At 43.2% G+C, this 21,351-nt stretch overlaps 1 protein-coding gene and 1 long non-coding RNA gene across 2 annotated transcripts in view; both read right to left on the reverse strand.

Annotated features, from left to right (window-relative positions):
- GAP43 (growth associated protein 43) overlaps positions 1-2,283 on the reverse strand; it is a 58,236-nt gene extending 55,953 nt beyond the window's left edge. Inside the window, exon 1 of the mRNA XM_085070855.1 lies at positions 1,972-2,283. Within this exon, the coding sequence (XP_084926981.1) occupies positions 1,972-2,001 (30 nt within the window). The 5' untranslated portion in view covers positions 2,002-2,283. The remainder of the gene's footprint in view (positions 1-1,971) is intronic.
- A 1,057-nt stretch (positions 2,284-3,340) lies between these two features.
- Positions 3,341-21,351, reverse strand: part of LOC146445276 (uncharacterized) — a 138,943-nt gene continuing 120,932 nt past the window's right edge. The window contains exon 3 of the long non-coding RNA XR_014851617.1: positions 3,341-3,553. This is a non-coding gene — a long non-coding RNA (uncharacterized LOC146445276). The remainder of the gene's footprint in view (positions 3,554-21,351) is intronic.

A 21,351-nucleotide genomic window follows, 5' to 3' on the forward strand; every position in this document is an offset into this window, starting at 1 on the left:
TGGGCGAGCAAGGCACCTGCACGCCACGCGTTTCTAAATACCACGGCATACACAACGGCTGGAGTAAAGCCGGAGAGGCGTTACACCTCTCTGGTGTAAGTACAGCAGAATATAATTTAGGAGCTTTAATGCCCAGCCTGCTATGGCATGGGCAGAGTGATCCCTATTCCCCAGTAGCACCCATCTGACTCCAAAGAACCCCAGAGCTCCTACTTTATTTTAAAATTTGCTGTGCGCCTCCGCCCACTGCTCTGTCACTTTGCCTCCCTGTCTGCCTTCCTTCTCCTCCCCTGCTCTTTTCATCCCGTATTTGCCATCAGAACGTGCTCTGCTGCCTCACTGCAGCGTGTTCCCCCCTCCCCAGCCTTCACCCCCTCCTTCCAGATTTTAGTGAGCATATCATTAATTGCAAAGCATTTGAAAAACCTGCATGAGGAAAAACACACGATGACGCAGGGTCTCTTTCTATCCCGATCACTTGCCCCTCCCCATTTTTCTACAAATTTCTCCTTCGTTTGCTAACACACACATCTCCATTCAGAAAGACACTTTAACCTGAATTTTCTTTCAACACTGCGCTGTTCCCCAGGATCTGTAGTTACTCACATCAGCGTGTGAACAGAATACTGCAGTGCCATGCTGTAAAAGACATAGAAATGTATGCATATATAAAGAAAGTAACCAGTATGGTGCTGTGCCTATGACTGACTTGAGTTTTGTGCTCAGAATAAGGACCCACGCTCCTTGTTGCTACCTACAAATCCGCAATTCTTGGAAGTTTCCAAAATGCCTTACAAAGAAATCTAGGGTCAGTTCCTGCCTCAAAGTTCCAACTGCATAAATCTAGCATCCTCCCAAGGAAGTCCAAGAGATTCAGCCAAAATAGGCTCTCTTAATCAGGAGCAGGTTTGGACTTTCACACAAAATAAAAGGGGGAAGGGTGAGGGGGAAATGATCTAAGTAGCTTTTTTTTTTTTCCTAATTTCATTATCATTTTGGACATAAAAATTTTGACACTGCAAATTAGCCGCCACCCAAACCTTTTCATCATGCCAATTCCTTTATAGCAAAAGCCAGGCAGTACCAATAAAGAAAATGAACGGGTTTCCAACAGGTTCACACCGCGAGCTTCTCTTATCCCACCCGAGTTCGGAGCTAACAGAGGCGTGGTCCTCTGTCTCTTTACCAGCTGGTGCACAGTTGTCTAACTGGTTGTACTATGAAGGGTATTGCAAAGAGGGTGACTCTCCCCCTCCTTAGGCTAATGCTTTTGTTATTAATTAATTGGATTTTTCACTGTAGCGTAGGTTAAAAAGCTATTTCTTCAGGTTAATTCTTGCTCAGATTGCCGTAACACAAAAAGAAGAATACACCTGTCCTCCGAGCCACCTCACAGCACAGGCACATAAAGCATCTCCCATTCATCAGAAACGGGAGCAATTGAGAGCATTCTGACCAAGGATCAAGGCTCACTGGGCATCCGTTCTTTTTTGGCATAAGATGAAGAATTGCTTCCTTTATCTCCAAGGTAGAGCCAGATCTCATCACGTTTCCTGCCAGCCGCAACACTCCCCTCCACCTCCTCCCCCCCCGCCCCATCCACACCCTCAGAACCACAGACAGAAAATCCTAGGCAATATAACTGCCCCCATTAAAAAAAAATAATAGGAAGAATAGAGGGGGGATTCTGGTAGCTCCCCAAATGTGGATGTAGGCCACCCCCCTTCCCCACATCACCAGCCCCGGAAAGGCAAAACAGTCACGTTGCAGGGTGTGAAAAGAACCTTCAGTTGCAAGATGCTAAAGAATTGCAAAAGAGACGTCTGCTGAAAGCAGCTGAAATTTCCTCCCCCCTTCACCCCAGCCCCTACCCCAGCCCCTCACACACTCAGGCAGACACGCACCCCACGGACACCCAGCAAGCCTGGGAGATTTCTTAACAGAAAGAAATATAAAAATCTTAAGCTCTACCTGTTTTGTTCTTCTCATACAGCACAGCATGATCGTATTGTCCCCTTCCTTCCTTCTTCTTCCTTCCTTCTCCTCTCTCCTTTTCCTCTTCTCTCTCTTATCTCTCCCCCCCACCCTCTCCACTCCCTCCCTCCCTCCCTCCCTCTCTCTCTCCCTCTCTCTCTCGCTCACACACACATCCACACACGAGCACACGCACACACACACACACACCAGGGCAGTTAGCAGCAACTGGAAGGTCCACAGCTATTGCTCATCACACATGCACACGCTGCCTCTCCCTGCCTCCCTCCCTACCCTTCCCAGAATTGTTCACCAGCTCTCCCTGACTCGTCACCTCCCCACCCCACCCCCACCCCGGCAGCCACCCCCACCCCCCAAAGTCCCTCGCCAGCCTCATGAATAATTAAAATCTTCAATCTGGACCCAATTACCCAACGACTTTCCCACTGTACAGAGGCGACAGGGGAGAGGGGACACTGCGGGCTGCGGAGGGGTGGGGTGGGCTGGGGTGTGTCTGGGAGGCACCGGGTGAGGAGGGGACCGGGTGGCGGGGGAGCCCCCAGCCCTACTCCCAGCGGAGCAGCCGGAGCCCCCGGCCACGGCTAGGAGTGGGATTTCTGCGGGAAGAAACCGTGGGGTGGGGTGGGCACGGAGGGGAGAAGAGGGAATGGAGGTACTGCCACAGCAGGCAGGATGTGCCACGCACAGGTGATGTACCGTAGGTGGGAGCTGCGAGCTAAACGGGAGCTGGTAAATACGTTAAAATGGCTGTTAAAAATCCCTTTCCCCAGCACACTCGCAAACATATATGCACGTGCTGCCTTCTGCATAGGTGCAGGCATAAACCCTGAACAGCGATGTCCTGCAGCACTGAACGGGACAATTTTCTCCCTTGGTCCCTCAGTCCATCCCATAGACCTTCCACAGGCACAGAAAATTATACTCCTGCAATACTTTTTTTTTTTTTCTTTTTTCTTTTTTTTTTTTTTTAAAGAATATCTTCCAAACTGCCTGAAATCATCCCTTTCCCTTCCATATAGATCTCAATTAATTTCCCGTGTCGAAGTAATTTCTACATCTATTGATCTCTGCCTGCAAATTGCTGTGAACTATTCGGAGTTAGATGTGCATGTTCACACACAGAGTCACCCCCCGTGCACGTGTGGGAAGGAGAGCACATGGGTCTGCATGCACAGGAGATGATGGCCATGCAGGAGCCCCAGAGAACGTTAATGCACACATGCACTCATGTCTGGAAAGTTATAACACCGTGTTTTCTCAGAATATACATGAGCTGGATAGCTGCAGCTGTGATTGGGAAAAAATATTCCAGACAACAGTTAAACTGAGGTATGACAATGTTGAGCATGTTAAAAATATGTAAAAAAAAAAAAAAAAAAAAAAAACCCTTGCTGGATTTTTAGGATTTCACCTACCAAAATTCAAATTTAGCTTATTTCACTTACTGAGTCTGGGAGGCACAGTCAGATGCTGTTCTCTATTTAGCACTAAAGTCACTACATCAGCTTCTCTGCCACACCGTGGAGTTACTTCTAATTTATTTTTAATGTAAAACTGCCTGCAAAAAAAGGAAAAAAACTGTCTTAGGTTATTACCAAGGTCTTTGCTCTTTAATTACATCTAAATACATTATTAAGATAAATATTCACGCATGTGAGCACCCTTATACAAATAAATGCATACATATATCGATATAGTTTCTGGAATACCCCTCAGTATAGACTCCTACATAATCATATCCTGTTGCTATGATATCATTGCAGTTCCCAGTACACCATTTATTTTAAGAAAAGCAAACAGCATTGCAAAGAAAATCTAGCTAGCTAACTACATCTGTATGCAATTTAAGGGAAATGCTTTTTGGGGTCAAGAAGGTATCAGTGTTAGTCCTGGGTTACAGACTAGAAAAGGACAGTAATGATATGGTAATGACATTCAGAGAAGATACTAAACTGGGAAGAGTTACAAGTGCCAGCTGACACAGAAGAAGACCAAAGGATTAAGTAACTAAAATCAGATTCAGCTCCAGAAAATGCATGCAGAGAAAAAGAAGGAAACTGTGCAATCATAAAAGAAGAGGAGAAAGAAGTGGAGTAGTGGAAAGCAGTGGACATCACAACCGCGGAAGGGATCTCTGTGACATATGTCACTGCTGGTGACACCATGCCAAGGCACTGAGGAACCATGCAATGGCATTTTGAATCGTGCCTATGGGACTTGGGAGCCTGTGCCCTGGCCCCTGGAGTTGCTGGGGGCTCATCTCCGTGAGGAACAGAGTGTGCCATGAGCTTGTGGGCACTTGCCAACCCACACGTCTGCTCCCCATGCCCTTGGGAGATGGGGTCCCCTGGTCAAACGTGTCTGAGAGCTTCAACCGGCTCTCCCTTTGGTGACAATGAAGAGAAACGGGAACTTTGAGGGTGTAACTCAGATCATCCTAAAGCAGGAGCCTAAACTAGGTCAGACAAATCACACTTCAGAAGTGTTTCAGAAGCTTGTTTTCTTCCCACTGACAAGGCCGTTTTAGGGAACCTCCCTGTGCTAGGGAGCCCTGACGAGGAAAGCCTTCCCAGCCCCCATTTTTCCCAGACACCCACTTGGAGGGGGCGCAGGCTGGCAGCAGAAGAACTGTGCAGTCAGCGAAGGTCAGGCTATTTTCCTGTGCTCATGCAGGGCAGTTACTCACTGCTATCAGTCACAGCCAAAGGCAAAGCCAGCTCTCTTCATGCTCAGCCCCATGAGCACTGTACGCTCCAGCTTATTGCAAACCCCTTCTGGCATATACACAAAACCTCCTTAATATGTTCTCCAGACATATAGACTGAGTGTTGAGTGGCCAGTCCACTGTAGACTCACATCTGTATTTCCTCTAAATTAATCTTGTTACCTAGAAGAGCCATGAGGCTCTTCAACCCCCAAATTTTCAGGGCATGTCAGTTCCTAACACCACTGTTTTTCAAATCAGAACCCATTAAGCATATTTAAAAGCTGGACCTGGAATTCTTCAGCAAATTACATGGTTCTGAAAATCATATCCTAGCATCCCTTGCCCTTTCATTTTGGCCGTTTTCACTTCAAACGGTAAAGTAAATGAAATCATAACACAGAAGGAAGGAAGGACAAGTCCACAGCAATGAAAAGGCCAAAGAAAATGAGAGGAAAATAAAGGCACAAACTTCATCCAGGGAATTAATGAAAAGCAGAAGCCAAAATTAAGCGAAGAAGAACGGATGACTCTCCTTCTCTTTAAGTGCCCAAGCCAAGACGGGATGCTTTCATCCAAATTACACCTTTGTCTCTCCAAGGCGCCGCCAGCTCTGGCTCATTCAGCACTTCTTCAGAGTTGCAGGATAACACTGCATCATGCAGTGTAGACATGCCCTGAAAGGCCCCTTTGACCTTGGCTTTTGAATCTACACAACTAAAAGGAAGAGCAGTTCCAAAGAATAATGTGAATGGGGGACCAGGGAAGGGAGCCAGAAGAAGGGGGTGAACAGTGACCATAGATTTTAAAAGCTTCATCTGTGAGACTTGACTGAATGACAGCTAAGGAGGTGGAGAAATGTGATATTTTCAGAAGCTATAAGCCTCTAAAAGGGAATAATTTGGAGTGATATATGGTCCACTGTTTGGTGTATGCTGCATGTTGCTTCACTGTGAAGGAGGGTATGGTTCACATAAAGCAATTATTAAGGTGACTCCTTTGATTCAAAGTCATGCCATTAATTTAAAAGGGTAAAGATCATTTCAAAGTAACAAGACACAGTAGTGGTTATTGGAAAATAGGGTGGGTGGAGTAAGAAACAGAAAACTGTGCTTTTTAAGCCTGTTCAGTTCTGCTGCAAGGATACCCCATCAGCCTGAGGTCCCTACAGGTTGAAAGAAAAAGCATCTTCAGAGCAGCTGTTAATTTAGGTTCAATAGCAAGAGGTTGGATTCAGTTTCGTTTTGAAGAAGCCCATAGTTTCAACCTGTTCCTGGGACTGTGATCAGATTGATTCCCTGGCCAAAAAAACCCTAAATGAAACCAAGAAGAAAACAGTTTGCCTAAGGGTGTCCCAGTGGTAACCATACTAAACTGAAGAGGCGTCTCTTTGAGAGAAGTACTGTGAAAGTCCCGTTACTAGGGATATTTAAAGCTTCAGTAAAAACAAATCTGAAGTGAGCGACTTGCTTTCATTGGGAGATAGACTGGGTTTTCTCTCTATTCATATGTTCCACATATAGTGGTAGCCTCGCCTTTTGTTAGCCAACTTTCATGCTAGAGGGAAAAAAGCCAATTTTATAAAGATTTTTGGTATCCTCATTTGAATAGGCGTTCCTGAAGATCCCACTGTTGGGACCACTTGCATTTTCAGTCTCCTCAGTAGCTTTGCAGCTCTGGTCTCATTTGCCCTCACTTTCAGTCATCTATGTCTTAGTGACACAAAACAGTGCAGTGCAACACTACAACCAAACTCCTTTTATAAATGATTTAGACATAGTCATGAATCTCCTTACAGGAGTACCCATTTTTCAGTATAAGGATCACTTATGTCAATTTACCTTGGATTTCAGTTAATCCTGAATTATTAATATTAGAAAAGGAGAGCCTAGTTTTTTTTGACCTAAGACTGAAATAAGAAGCTTTAAAGTCATGATTTTCAAAAGCCACAATGCCACTTACTCTTGCAGAGAAGGCTTCAAAAAATGCCAGTCCAGGAATGCTCTAATTCATTCAGTGTCTTTAATGACTGATGGGTTACTTATCATGCATGATACTGAACTCACGTGACATTAGCACCTGTTGCCATCCAGCTAGTCACAGAGATGTGCACAGGTGCTCTGTGTTTATTCCCTCTGAATTCCATTTTTCTTCCCATGCCTGCACAGCTGGGCTCACAACACCGAAGACACCTGACTTTACAATAATAATAAGAAATGTCCTCAATAATTTCCTATTTCAGCATTTTAGAAAAAATGTGTTTTCTGTAAATTGTATGGTGTATACAAACTGTAATATCTGGGTACAAGCAAGGGTAGAATAATTTTAACATGCACAAAGAATGGCCTGTACAACCCTTGGGTTAATAGTAATGTTAATTATTATTGAGCTTCAGAATCATCAAAAATGCAAACATAACAGTTAAATCCCAGCACAGCTCAGTGTTGAAACTGTAACTCTTCAATAAAATGAAATCTCATCTGCTTGTCTGTCAAAAAGAAAAATGTCATCACAGAAAGCAGTCAACCTATCAGCTATTATTCTGAGTGTAGTTGTATGTAGTCTGTCATGGGGGAATGTGATACTTTACAAGCCAAACCAATTGTGAGACAGGATGACCCAGGAAGCCCCTTCCTTCTTCTCCAGGGACCCTTCAATATGTGCTGTTGCACACAGTCCCTCCTGCTGAAGCACAGGCTCAGAAAAGCAAGCTTTGAACAAGAATCAGTATCAGCCAGGAGCTCAGCATGGGCCAATTTAGCCTGCTTCTCAGGCTGCCTCCACCCTTTACTCTAAGTCCTGCAATGCCATGGCAAGTTGATGTCATCATCCAGGCTCACCACCTCACAATGCCACGTGGGAATGTCCGTGCTGTTCCGTGCTGCAGGGTGTGATGGGGCTGAGATGGAGACAAACCCTGAGGTGGGAGTCCTACACACTGACCACACCCATGATTGGAGGAGGAGAGTCCACCCCCAGTTCTGTTTACTCCCCTCCCGGCTTCTTCAGTTCTGTCTTCCCAGTTCTGTTTACTCCCCTCCCGGCTTGCCATTCCCCTGACACTGCAGTGCTGACTATGGGAGCTGCACAGTGACACCAGTATGATGACGTGACAGCAAGATCCAGTGAGGCACAATTTCCAGAGCCTTCTTTGGACCGCTTGGTCCTGCTCTGCACATGCCCACAACACCCCTCGTTGATGACAGGGTGGGGATGATGACCTGGATGCTTCAGCCCAGGGAGGGAGGGAGGGTAGGGAGAGATTCATTCTCCTTCTGTGCTGTCCCCTCAGCTGACCAAACTTTCTTCTTTCCAACAAAAGAGCTGACTTGAGCTGGAGCAGTCTGCGTGTGGGAAAGTACAGGGGGTACCCTGGACCCAGACACAAAATGGATGAGAAGGAAAACAGCTGAAGAAGATCTTTCTGTGCTCTTAACTGGCACTTCAGTATCAGCTGTGCAGTGAAGTTTCCAGAGATGAAGAACACCCAACAGGCAAAATCTGCCTTAGCCTTCAGCTTTTCAGGAAAGGACATTAAAAATTTCTAACCATGCTTGACTCACAGGCATATGGTGACCAGGCCACACGGTGACCAGGCCACACATTGATCAGGATCACAGCAGCAAACTCCAAAACACAGACCATTAAAGGATACAGGAAGTATTTATATTAGAGAAGTGGTGAAGTGAGCTGACAGGAGTTTCACTTACCCAGAGCTGTATATGGGAGAGTTAGAATAGCAAAAATCTACCAAGAATTAAATGAGCAGGAAAACTGGAAACACCCCCTTGCCTAGAAGGCTCTAAAAAGACTCTCTCCTTGCCATGACATCATTTAGTTTAGCCACAAGATACCCACTGAGAGGAAAGAGGAAAGTCCATATTTGCCAGGCAAACACGGTATCTGCAGAAGATTGTTTCCTTGCAGTGTGATCCTCAACACAAAACTCTCTGCATCTTCTTAAAGTGTAAGAGCTCCCCAGTCCAAAATGCAGTGCACAGGGCTTGGACAGAGAATGGGTCATAGTTCAGTCTCACCACATCTAAAATTGTGCTACAATTCCCTTTAACTGGAATGCTGCTAGAAGTGGGAGATAGACCCATAGTGAATTTGATGCAATCCAGTATCAAAACTCTGTGAATTTCTGTTTGGGACTGAAACACACTTAAATGCTAAAAAGTGCTCCATTTCATCCATAAAATTATCAATAGTGGAGAATGTAAACTCATAGCTAAAATTCCCTTAAATTTTCATCCAGCAGCATCAGAGCTATGCTTTGTGTGCGTGCATTAAAAGAGTTCTGCGTTACCAGATGCACACCATAACCAACCTTCTTAAGAGTGTCCTGGTACAGCAGTTATTATTTCTTTTCCAAGACCTCACTGTTAGCCAAAGGAATTCACCCCAGAGGGCAGGAAACACAGATGGGATTTTATTAAGAGTCCAGGTCTGTGCAGGCGGGAATCCAAATCTGCTGCCCCGTGCATGGAAACTGCATTACAGCAAAATACCCTATTTTAGCTCAGCTCTACAGGATACAGAGCTATGTTTCTGGACCGTGATTTTCTGGAGGTTTAGAAGCTGCTCCAAGCATAATGGTGAATTTTCTGTGTACATCTGAGGGATTAGCTCCTTTCCCAAGCAATTCTGGGTGGCAACGAGAAACATTCTGGAGAGGGTGCAGCCTAATTTCTCAAAGCAGTCCCACTCACTACCTGACAGAACTGTTTTATACAACAAAGTGCCATATCCCATGCACGCCTAGCACTGTGACATGCCAGAGAAATAGGTCTTGTTTTCCACCTGCTGCACCCTTTTCTTTGCCCTACAGCCTGTACAATTCACCCAGCTTGTCCCTGGTATAGTTGCCACCCATTGCCAGTCCCCTCTGTCCAGTAGCTGAGGCATAGCCTGACACAAGTGGAGGCCAGAGAGGGCTCTTTAGCCTGCAGAAGGCAGCAGGAAGCAACAAGGGAGGTGATGAGGACCCACAGAAAAGCACACAGAGACCTTTATGCCTGCTCTGGTAATGACACAGCAGATGCAGGGCTCAGGGGAGGTGGAAAGGTCTCCTTCAGCTCGAGGGAGAAAGGAGGAAAAAGGCATTCGTTTACTGCCTACATCAGAGAAGATGAGCATGCTGACCTTGATGGTCTTCTCATGTGTGTTCATCTCAGTGGGGTCAAGTTAAAATTTATTTTAATATCATACACTATAAAATTTCAAGGGTAATATTTCTGTGTTACCCTAATTTATTCAGCGAGAGAGGAGGAAAAAGAAGTTCATTCTCTGTTTGTTATGAAAGCTAAGCTCAAATATGAACAATGTTCCATGGTAAATGATGGAGAGTTTGACAATCTTATCTGTATCATATCATCATATATTGAAAGGTTCTATTGTTAAGAATACATACAAGAGAATACAATTTTATCTGCTTCAGGAACTGTAATTCTGAGCTTTCTCATTTTAGAGTTCTTTTCAAGTCAGGGATCTGTGCTCATAAAGGTCTTCATAAAGTTAGAAAAGCAAATTATATATGTCCAGCTTTCTCAAAGTTAGCCACAGTTCTAAAATAACACTGCCATTTCCTGGGCTGCATCAAAAGCAGTGTGGCCAGCAGGGTGAGAGAGGGGATTCTGCTGCTCTACTCTGCTCTTATGAGACCCTACCTGGAGTGCTGCATCCAACTTTGGGGTCCTTAGCACAGGAGGGACTTTAACCTGTTGGAACAAGTCCAGAGAGTGTCACCAAGATGATAGGAGCGATGGAACACCTCTCCTACAAGGCAGGCTGAGACAGCTGGGATTGTTCAGCCTGGAGAAGGCTTGAGGGTGACCTAATTGTGGCCTGTCAGTACCTGAAGAGAGCCTGTGAGAAAGATGGAGAGGGACTTTTAACAAGGGCATGTAGTGACAGGACAAGGGGCAATGGCTTCAAACTGAGAGAGAGAGTAGGTTTACATTGGACATTAGGAAGAAATTCTTCACTCTGAGCGTGGTGAGGCACTGGACGACATTGGTCGAAGAACTGGTGGATGCCCCATCCCTGGAACCATTCAAGGCCAGGTTGGATGGGGCATAGGGCAACCTGGTCTAGCAGAAGATGTCTCTGCCCATGGCAGGGATTTGGAACTAGAGGATCTTTAAGATCCCTTCCAACCCAAACCATTCTACAATTCTCTTCAAGACCAGTACTGAGATCTGACTAAAATTTTGTATGTCATTAATTTCCTTCTTAAGGCTAAAAGCTTAAAAGAAAAATAAATCAGAGAAAATAAAACACTGAGTCCTTAGGCAACATGAAATACAAAAATGTAACAATCCAACAGTGTCAGATAATCTCCCTGTTGCACATGACACAGGCAAGACCCTTCCCTGCTTAGCTGTCAACCATTAACATTAACATGGAATAGAGCAGCATGGCCATTTTCATTCTTGCATTAAGCTCAAGAGTTACCAAGCCATGGCTTGAGGCATGGTGATGCCCTCAAGGTCTTCCAGAATTTGCTGCAACCCCTGGGAACTAATAGGCTAAAACTGAGCCCAACAGGGAGAGGAAAGCTGCTGAAACACAGAGGTGATTTAGTATTGTTGCTTGGAAGCCAGTGAAGGTTATTAATTCTTAGATCTTTGGTGAAAGCTGCCTCCTTTGTATGTTTAGTCATCCAAGTCAAAATGGTTTCCCAAAGGATGCTGACCTACTCTGTCTGACTTAATTTTGATCATACTGTGCCAACTGAAAATGGGACTTGCTGCATCTCCCTTTTTACCATCTCGTCAAACTCCTGCAGGCTCTTAATAGATCTTACTCACAAACAGTCCAACCTCACTGGCCCAAAATTTGTCTCATTATTTCCCAGGACACCAACAGGTTTCTTCTGTGTATGTTCACTGGTGCCACATCCCAGGAAAATTAAAAGATGGTTTTGTACTTCAAAAAATTATGTCATGCTCAGCATTAAAGCCCTATTTGCTACACACAACAAATTTAGGAAGCATTTGTTTTATCTTCATTGACTTAAAACTGATCTTAAATCCTATTTTACTGTCACTTCCTCCAACATTCTATTTTACAATACTTTCTGCCTTTCTTGCAGCAGTGAGGTAATGTACATTTCAAAGTTGTTTGTGCTGGACATGTCATTTCACCTAATACTGAGAATTTCACAACAGTTTCTACAAAGATATTATTAAAAGGCATAAGAGATGGTAAATCTTTCTACCCTCTCCTTCAATGCTATTAAGTGGACAGAAATTCTACTTGGCAGTCACATTCTGCTTTTCAACCCCAAAAACAAAATAGCTCTGGCTTAATAACATTGCTGAAGATTTAAAATTCTTTCACTATTTCCAATGCAATTGTGCATTTCTGTAAAATCTATCCAAGCATTCCAATCCTGGGAACAACAACAACAACAGCCCATGGGGTTTTGTTTGCTTTGTTTTGTTGTGGCTTTTTTTGCTTGCTTTGTTTTGGGGGTTTCTGTTTGTTTGTTTTGATTCATAATAAAATTTTGGATCTTCTGTGAATTCTGTCTTTCTAAGATCCTTCTTCTTTCTTCCTAGGAGGCAAATCCACAGAAGGAGCAAAGTTAGAAGTCCTCAGATTGTCCAAAAGATGTCTTGATAAATGTTAGTTTACAAGCAGATTTCAAATCTGGATGCAGAACAATTTGCTTTCAGTTTTTCAAATTTTTTGCAACATCCTAATGAACCCAATTCACTCACACTATTGTTGACTTTAAGCACACTTTGTTCTCTCCTCAGTCACCCCACTCGAGGACCTAATAGACTCTGCTGCTTTCTTATGGTCCTGGTGTTCAATTGCTCTTAAGTAAAGCTTAAAGTAAATCAACATTATGGCCTGAAACAAATGGACATTTTCACAGACTTCAGGAAACAATTCTTTAACAGGAACATGTATAAAGCTGAGCAACAACAACCTTTTCTTAATGTATGCACACTTATGCCCTGGCAACAGCACTATCTATTTTTCTAAGGTTTAGCTCAGAGTTCATATTATTTAAAAGCTATATACTTTCACTGCAGTGTTTGGAAAGTGTTCACTCCTTTCTTTTACAATTTCAAATAGTCACATATCTGTTTTTCACAGCAGTGATATATTTACTGCTGCTAACATGCTTTGGGACCTTGATAAATTTACTTCAGTTTCTCAATTACCACATTCCTAAAGGAGAAAACAAAATCCTCACTGATCTTTAAGTCCCTTTGAAATACATCATAGTTCCTCTTTGTTATTAGTCTGTGCCAAACATATCCACAGTTAAGGTAATTAACATTATTGCATGTGATGAAGACACTTTTTGAAATGTCTCAAATCTGATTCTTTTGAAGTCATACATGGAAAAACACTTATTCTGTGACCCTGTGGTACATGGTATCCCCAGATCTACCCCATGTTCTTAAAATTTCCCCTCTGCTGTACTTTTCATAAACTCTGCCTGACACAGCCATCTCCTTGAACTTGCATGGTTCCCTCCTTTGACCCCTGTAGCCCCGAATAACTTACTTAAGCCTGTCCATAAGGGAAGAAACAGAACTTGCCATGGCTCTTTCAGAATTAAGTGTCTGCTGATTAGTCAGATATTCTCTACCTCAGAAAGTATCAGAGCTGAAAACTCTTAGAGGCTGGAAGAGTGTCTGGGAGAAGCATCTTTGCTGTTTATTGCTTTTCTCCATCCCTAGTTTTGGCTCCTGAATAAAGAGCGTGAACTAGGTGGACCTTTGGTCTACCCAAAGATGTTCATTCTCTAGCTGCTAAAGAGACTGAGTAATACTTGAGTTTCCCTGTCTCTCCTTCACTAATTTGAATCTTTCTCTGCCATCTACCCAGAGATATTTGTTAAATTCTTGGAGGATGACCCATCCTTGTGACTGCTGCCTTGTTGTTGGACATGGGTGGGATGAGATAGTGAGTTGAAGTTTCCTCATGACAGGGACAGACTGACATTCTGAGTCAGCAGAGTCACTACTATGTTGGGTAGATTTCTTTGCTAATGTAGGGCACTTTTAATATAAGTTGCTCCGCGGATGAGTTTCCAAATCAATGAATAGCATTTCAGACCCATCAGAAGCTACTCCCACTGCAGCTGGCTGCAAACATATTCCTTCTGCAATTTCTGGACTTCCCAGCTGTTACTGGGCAGCAATATTTAACCAAATGCTGTGGTGCAGGGCTCATTCAGACAGTGATGTGTGTGATGCCTGTAGTAGCAAAGAACTGCTCTGAGCTGCAGCAGTGTTAGGGCTAAAAACACCCTTCTAGGCTTTCCTACTCAGCAGGAAGCAGTCGCACAGCCATGCAAGTAAATTACAGGCTTATCATTCCTCATTCAAGTATCAGCACAGTCATTCAGCAGAATCCCCATGTCCCTACAGCAAGACCATAGAAATATAATGGTTTTAACTGTACTATGTATTTGTGCTTCACCTTTTTTATTGCCCCTGCTCAGTAACTTTGCTTCATGGTTATTCAACAGGTGCCCTTTGAATAAGGAGCATGTGGCACAGAGATGACTGGCAGACAAGGCAGTAGAAAAGAGCAGTCTAGGAAGCAGTTGGGCTTATTATAAAGGGCAGCTAACTGATTCATCAGTGCCCTCCCCAGCAAACCATGCCTTATAAATGTTATTTTGAAATTAGCCTTGTGGAATAAGGAGGATTAGTTGGCATGCTTGAAGTGTGAATACCTAATGTCCTCTCTCCCTAAAGGAAGATAGGTTTTTGGTTGTTTTTTTTTTTCCTCCAACTTCATGTTGTATGGTTTCAACTCAATTTATGATGTGTGCCCCAAGGCCATTTTTTCAGTCAATTTTAGTTTAAAAGAATTAGCAGGATTTTCATTCTCCAGCGATGGACTGACTCTGACTCTTGCCCAGTGCTGGAGGAAGAAGGTAAAAAAATAAGGTTGCAAACCAAAATAAAATTCTGCAATAGGAAGAGATAGGAACCAGGGTAGCCTCCTTTTGTAGGTCTTGCAAGGAAAAACAGCAAATCTGCCAGGCTACAGATTGCTGTGTTAGCATGCAGTGAGGTTGGAAGAGCATATGGCAGGAGTGGCTGCCTGGCTGAAGTGCACCTATTGCCAGCCCTGTCATTCAGGGCTGTGGAGAAAAGATAAAGCTTTATTTTAGTGCCCTGACAGCTGACAGGAACTTGTCATATTGCAGAAGCTGCTGAATCTCAGTCAGGGGAAGAAGGGGAAGAGAAGAGAAATCAAAAGCAATCCCATACATGGTGCATGCTTGTCTAATCTCTGGGGGACAAGAGATAGGGTGAGGTCTCTCATGTATTCTGTGCACTCACTGCCTACCACTAAGGGGTGCTAACAAGTGCAAGAAGGACACAGCAGAAAAAGGTGCCAGAAGAATTTGGACTGAACTTGATTTCACGCTATACCCTCTTTTCAAAAGACATGGGGAATCTATTGCTGTTTGGTACGGGCAAAACTGCTCTGAATTTCCCTTGAACTACTCAAAATGGAGAAGAATCTGAGCTGGCAGGATCTTCCTTGCAGTGTTCCTGGTAAGCATAGAGTTCATTCCCACAGCTCCAGAGATGGAAGATGCAGAGGAAGAAGGTTTTTTTGGGGGGGAGAACTTGATTCTTCCTGCAAAATCAGTAACAGATACTGGGCTGGAAATATAAACACTGGAATGTTTTAATAAAAAATTTCTGCAGACTGCAGATACTTTCTGCTAGTGCATTTAGGAAGAAAAGAGACTAAAGAAAAAAGGAAGTCCCAAAGAACAGTTCTGCCTGAGTTTTTTGAGCTCATTTTTCTCTCTATTTAGTTTTAGTCACATGATTAAGACACAACAGCTTCCAATACCTTTACTGTTTATTCCAGGTAATTCATCCCATAATAGGTTTTAGGCTGTGGGCACTGCTGTATCACCTCCATTCCCAGAAAACATTTAGTCAAACATGCAGCCTTTTTCCTCACCAAACTTAGTGGAAGTGTCTCTTTTATGATGTTCTGCATCTTATCAGATCACACCTACAGGCTGCTGGTTCCTTGAGGCAGGAGACCTCCTTTAGACAACATTAGATACAATGCTGGTGCTAGACAGATGTGTCAGCTCCTTTCATCTGTTAACACCAGTGCAAATAAAAAGACAAATCTGACCTGGATTTCAGTGGCAGTTGGGACTAAATGCTAGATTCAGATCCAATGAGCAAGGCATTTTAGTCAGATTTATGTGCCTTTCTTGGAACATAATGTCCTTAAAAACAGAATCTGGATTCACTTCTCATTGACATGCTGTGTCAATGACACATCTTTTTCATGTGCCATTGGTGCCTGATTGTTCCTCATGTTTCCTCTGGCTCCACACAATAAAACACCTTTCGAACAAGTACACGTCTTGGAAGCTGAATAAACTCAGTCTGTGCTTGAAACATTTACGAAGTGTAGGAAAGAAGGCAAAAGAAATCTGCCAGCATGGCTGGAAGAGAAGCTTATCTTGCCTTGGCTGGCTTCACTTTGGTTTTCCTCTCCAGCTTCTTTCCATCATTTGCTGCACCAATGTATCCCTGAGGATGCTGACCCCAGAACAATATGCTGCAAAGATGATTACAGTCTAAAAAGGAAAAGAAAACCCTGTCACTATGGTTGTTATGGGTTTTAGCTTTTCACATTTAATCCTTTAATTGGTCTTTCTGGCAAGAAGAATTTGATACTTGGCTTTATTGCTGCATGGATGAGCCCTATTGCAAATCCCATTGGGATAAAGTTACAGTCATTTGGCAGTAAGAAGATCCATAGCAACCTCTCAAAAGCCTGCCCAGAGGGTTCCTTGTTGACATCACAGTTTCTGTGTGATGTCATAAAGCCTCCTAGAAAACAAAACAGAACAAAAAAAGCAGCAGGACCTCTGGACATTGGATGAGACTGAGGCTAGCCCTTACTCCATGAGAGTTTGGGTCCTGGCTTGAAGCCAGAACATTGAGGAAAACAAAATACAGAATAAGAAGGTTGAACAGGCTATATACCCAGTAAAAAAACATGTTGTAAAGATGTTTAGAGTGCTGGACCAGAGGGAGAGAGAACATTATACTGAGTCGTTTGGGCAGATCCAGATGAGGGCTAAGCCATCTGAACAACAGACTCTTTGGATGAGGCAGTTTTGTCTTATGGAAGTATACATGTAAGTTGCCTTGGAACCCCTAGCTAAACATCTCAATGAAATTTAATCTCCCATGTCCCAGGCCAAGAGTGATAGCAGCTTCCTTGCACTCCAAATGAGCAGCCCTTGAGGTATGAAAGAGTGAAACAACTTCATTTAGAATAAAATGAAACGTGGAAGCTCTGATTCACAGTCCTATTCATTAATGACTGGTAACTTTCTTCCCCAAGAGAATAGTAAGGATTCAAATAATTGCATTGCAATGGGTACAATCCACGATAGGAGTGTAATTTCCTCTGAATTAAGAAGTTCCTGAATACAAACCTAAAGGCTTGGCCCTAAAAGCCCTCCTCAAGTCAGTCAATTTGTGCTGATGTAACTAATGAGACGTCTGGACCCATCGTCATGAAGAGAGCAGATTAACACCTATGGAGCTAAAAATAAAAGCGTCACCTCTGAGGTTGGGCCCATTGTGCTTATTGCAAGGGGTGGGGTAGGAGTGGTGGAGCTGTGCGTCCATCGTGGATGTCACCATGGCACACCCACGCCAACATCTCCACGGAGACATAGCACATTTCTAGCTCCTGCATCACCAACTTGTTGCCAAGGAAACAAGAGGATGCAAAATAAAAAAAAAAGTAAAAAAGAAGAAAAAGAAAAATCTCAATGACATTCAATTTTGAGACAGTCAAGAAACCCCTGAAAGGGATTCTAAAGTGCCTGAGAAGGAAATGGAAATTGGGCTTCTAATTACAGATTCTCAACCAACTCCTTTTTATTCCCCAGTTATTCTGTCTGCTCACGTCACTGTCTTCTTGCCATTCTCTGTCTACAGAGGTACGAATGCCAGACATCGGTGAAAAGAGAATCAGAAAGAGCTTTCCTGGAGTGAAGGAGAGGAGGGAGGGAGAGCGGGGGAGAAGGTTACTCGGTACAAGCAATAGTGGAGATTCCATAACTCAGAGGAAGGTGGTGGACAGAAACTGCAGAAAGGGAAAAGTGTGGAAGAAAGGCAGAGTAGGAGAGAAGGTTGTTGTGAGAAGGGAATATGTGCAGTTGGCAGGTGTGGGTGTACACATGTATATCTACACCAAATGCATGTGTATTTTTATAGATACAGCTGAGGAGGTAGATGTGCATGAAAAAGGTGTACCAAAATCCATAGTGGGTTAATAAAAACCTGAGCTGTGCACCCCCAAAAGATCATTAAGTTGACGTAGAAATCAAGCAATGAAACACGAAAGAGCTTATCTTTTCATTTTGTTTCTTTTCATCCATTACAGGACTACATGTAAAAGCTTTTTCCACAACCAGAAAAGCTACAAATCTGCATCCCTTTTTAAATGACAGCCAACACTTTCATGCAACCACCTGACTCTGGGAGCTGTGGCTTTGCAAAAAAGGAGAAAATGTATGGAGAATCACAAGAAGGTGCTGACAGGTGGCAAACCTTGCAGTGCACATAAACACGAAAGCACACAAGAGAACCAGCAAAGTGTATGAGAGTCCAAAGGGGAGGATGTGTTGGGTATTACTGTGCTGAGAGATACAGCCACCAAGACAAGATGTGCAGGTGTTGTCTAAGCATAGCAGAGCCACATTCCACAACCACTGAAACCTGCATGGTCCTGAATTAGACAGCCTAGCTCTCTTGGGGCATAGATGTCTGCATATCATCTTCCTTGAGCATGAGAGATAGGGAAAGTTTCATCATGTGATAGCACAATGTTTAATGGCTACCCTGCACGGCTGCAGGGTGGCTTCTGTTTGGGTTAGTGCTGAAACAGATGAAAGAGCTCTGTCTTCACTTCCTTCTCTTCAGTATTCAGAGTTTCACCCTTCTTCACGCCATGAGCCTGTCATCAAACTTGCAGCCAGAAGTGAGATTGTGCTAGACCAAGAAGGAAAACTTATAGAGAGAAGTTAACAATTGCTGAATCGCAATGAGGGTCCTACAGAATGACACAGAGGGATCTCAGTAACAAGGAGTTCATGGATTTATGGCTGTTGATAGTAAAAGGCTGCCAGCAGTAAGGTTTGGACTCCATCCCAGGCAAACAAGAACCATTGCTGACTGAACACAAATATCCCTTTGTGCCCCCTACCACCTTTTTCCTGCCTCTTGCACAGGTCTTTGTAGGACTGAAAGTTTTCTACATACTTCAAGGCAGATTTTCATCCACTTGCTAGAAGCAGATGTGAAGGATGCCAAGTGCTTCTCTACAAACCTGTGTGGTGACAGTCCTGGCAGTCCAACAGCTTTTTCTAAGGTTGCCATGGTTGACATGGAAGTGATGGGCAAATGAATCACAATTGTGGAGAACACCAGCCTACGTGCAGATGCTGCATTCAGATTAGCAGAAGCAAGTCCTGACCATTCAGCTCTCCCTACTCACTATGTGATGTAGTTTGGAGAATCCAGTCCCCTTGGGGATTGTTAGCAGGAGAGGACAGAGAGACCTCCTCCTACATGTGTGCATGCAGGATAAAACCACAACAACACAAGCAGCCTAAACCACCTAAATGATGAAGCCAACATCAGATTAAAACATTTTAAGCATGTATCAGTGGTCCGCTTCAACTTTATTCCTGAGTAAGATGACAATAGCTAAAGTGACTGAACTGCAGGCCACAGAACGTGGGCTCTGCTTTGTGTGTCCCAGTGCCACACTGCCTCACAGACCCAGCTCTTGTCCATGGAAGCAGAACACAGTGTGGGAACATCTGAAAAGGCCTTGTGTCCCCAGCAAAGCTGTAAAGACAGAGGGTGTCTGGTGCTGATAGCTGGCCACAAGCAAGATAAATGGAAGCAGAGGCATTGGTGTCAAGCTGCAGGGGAAGTCCAAGTGAAGGAGAAGACAGTAGAAGTCCATTTCCTCTCTTCAGCACATCTTAATTTCCCATCATATGTCTCAGCCATATGTTTTCTCTAGCATATCCAAAATGCTACCTCTTCTCAACAGAGATGAGTACACCATTCACATGACTACTTTCTGTATTAAAAAAAAGGAAAAGGGTGCTTTTATCAGGCACTTTAGATTCACAAATTACTTGTGAAAAAGGATATAATGCATTCTGTTTAAAAATGCTGGTATATATCACAACTCCCAGCTTCTGAATCACCATTACATGGAAATGTTTCCTGAAAGGAAAGATGTTTTTTGGTAATTTACTGTTTTGAATGAAATTACCATGAAACACCCAAAAAGTGCCATTTAAACGTGCTTTGGGAAAAATGCAAGTTCTGATAAATTTTGGCTTTCTCTTTACTCCAAGTGCTGTTCATCAATGAAGTGAATATTTATTCCAACTGACTTTTTTCAGGCAGAATTATATAATTCATATTTCCCTAGACACAGCTTTGCCTCGTCAACAAATGCTTTAATAGGAACTTTCACATTTGCTTTGAGTGCAAAAGTATAAAATGCTGTAGGAAATTCAGAATTTCGGAAAAATGTTTCTAAAACTCCAACAGTGGTTTCCTTTCTAAACAAAGTTGCAACAGAGTTACATGGAATGACTTTCTTAAATGTTTAATGCACAGTACAGGCTCTCTTGCTCATGTGCATACACACACATTCATACATTCTCTAACACACTGCACGCCTACAATGCCTATACACCATCATCTCGCCCTCTAAATACACACACACCTTCTCTTCAGCGTAAGGACAGCTACACACACACCTGCACAATGAAATCTTTCTGACACAGAGGCCCTGAAAACACAGTTTTATCTCTCTCTAATACACACTGTCATTCCTTTTTTTCTAACACAATGTAATCTCCCTCTTGCTCTTTCTTTCATACACACAGACACAACAACAGACACATGCAGTGTAATCTTATCTCTCTGAGATTCAACTACAGTATCTGCATTATTTTCAAAATTGCATAAACACTTTCTGCCTGACATTTCCATTTGTAGACTTCATCATTCACAACTACACAATTGATTGCAGAGATGGGAGGGTGCAGAGGGAAGTCCTTGATCACATAAACACCTGTCTTTTAGGCAAAGAGGCCTTTCTTGGCAAGATTTTATTTTACAAGCCAGGAGACATTATAAGCAATGTTTTCACTTTGCATGCAGCATTAGTTACACAGTGCTTCTTGTTATGATATTACACCACCAACAAATAGTAAGAGACTTAAATAGCTTGATAAAAAAAATCTGGTAGATCATAAAAAATATTTTTTCTGTATTGCTATCATTGTCAAATACTTCATTGATACGTTCCACAATACGTGCTGCAAGCAAATTACAATATGCAGTTACACCGATATTTCCTGTGACATGTAATATGCTGTAGGCCCTGAGATTTCAAAAGAAAAAAAGGAAGATGTATAGAGGAGGTTCCACCTCCACTTAAGCTATTATTTCTACAACAAAAGTCTGTGCTTAAATCACTTGTATTAGCAGAATTGTTCTAATGGGAATATTAAAATGAATGTCTGCCTCTGCGAGCTTCTCTACACAATGGAGGTTGCCAACAGTAAGAAT

The sequence above is a fragment of the Lichenostomus cassidix genome, chromosome 1 (assembly GCF_008360975.1).
Source record: "Lichenostomus cassidix isolate B80296 chromosome 1, HeHo_3.0, whole genome shotgun sequence".
Taxonomy (NCBI): domain Eukaryota; kingdom Metazoa; phylum Chordata; class Aves; order Passeriformes; family Meliphagidae; genus Lichenostomus; species Lichenostomus cassidix.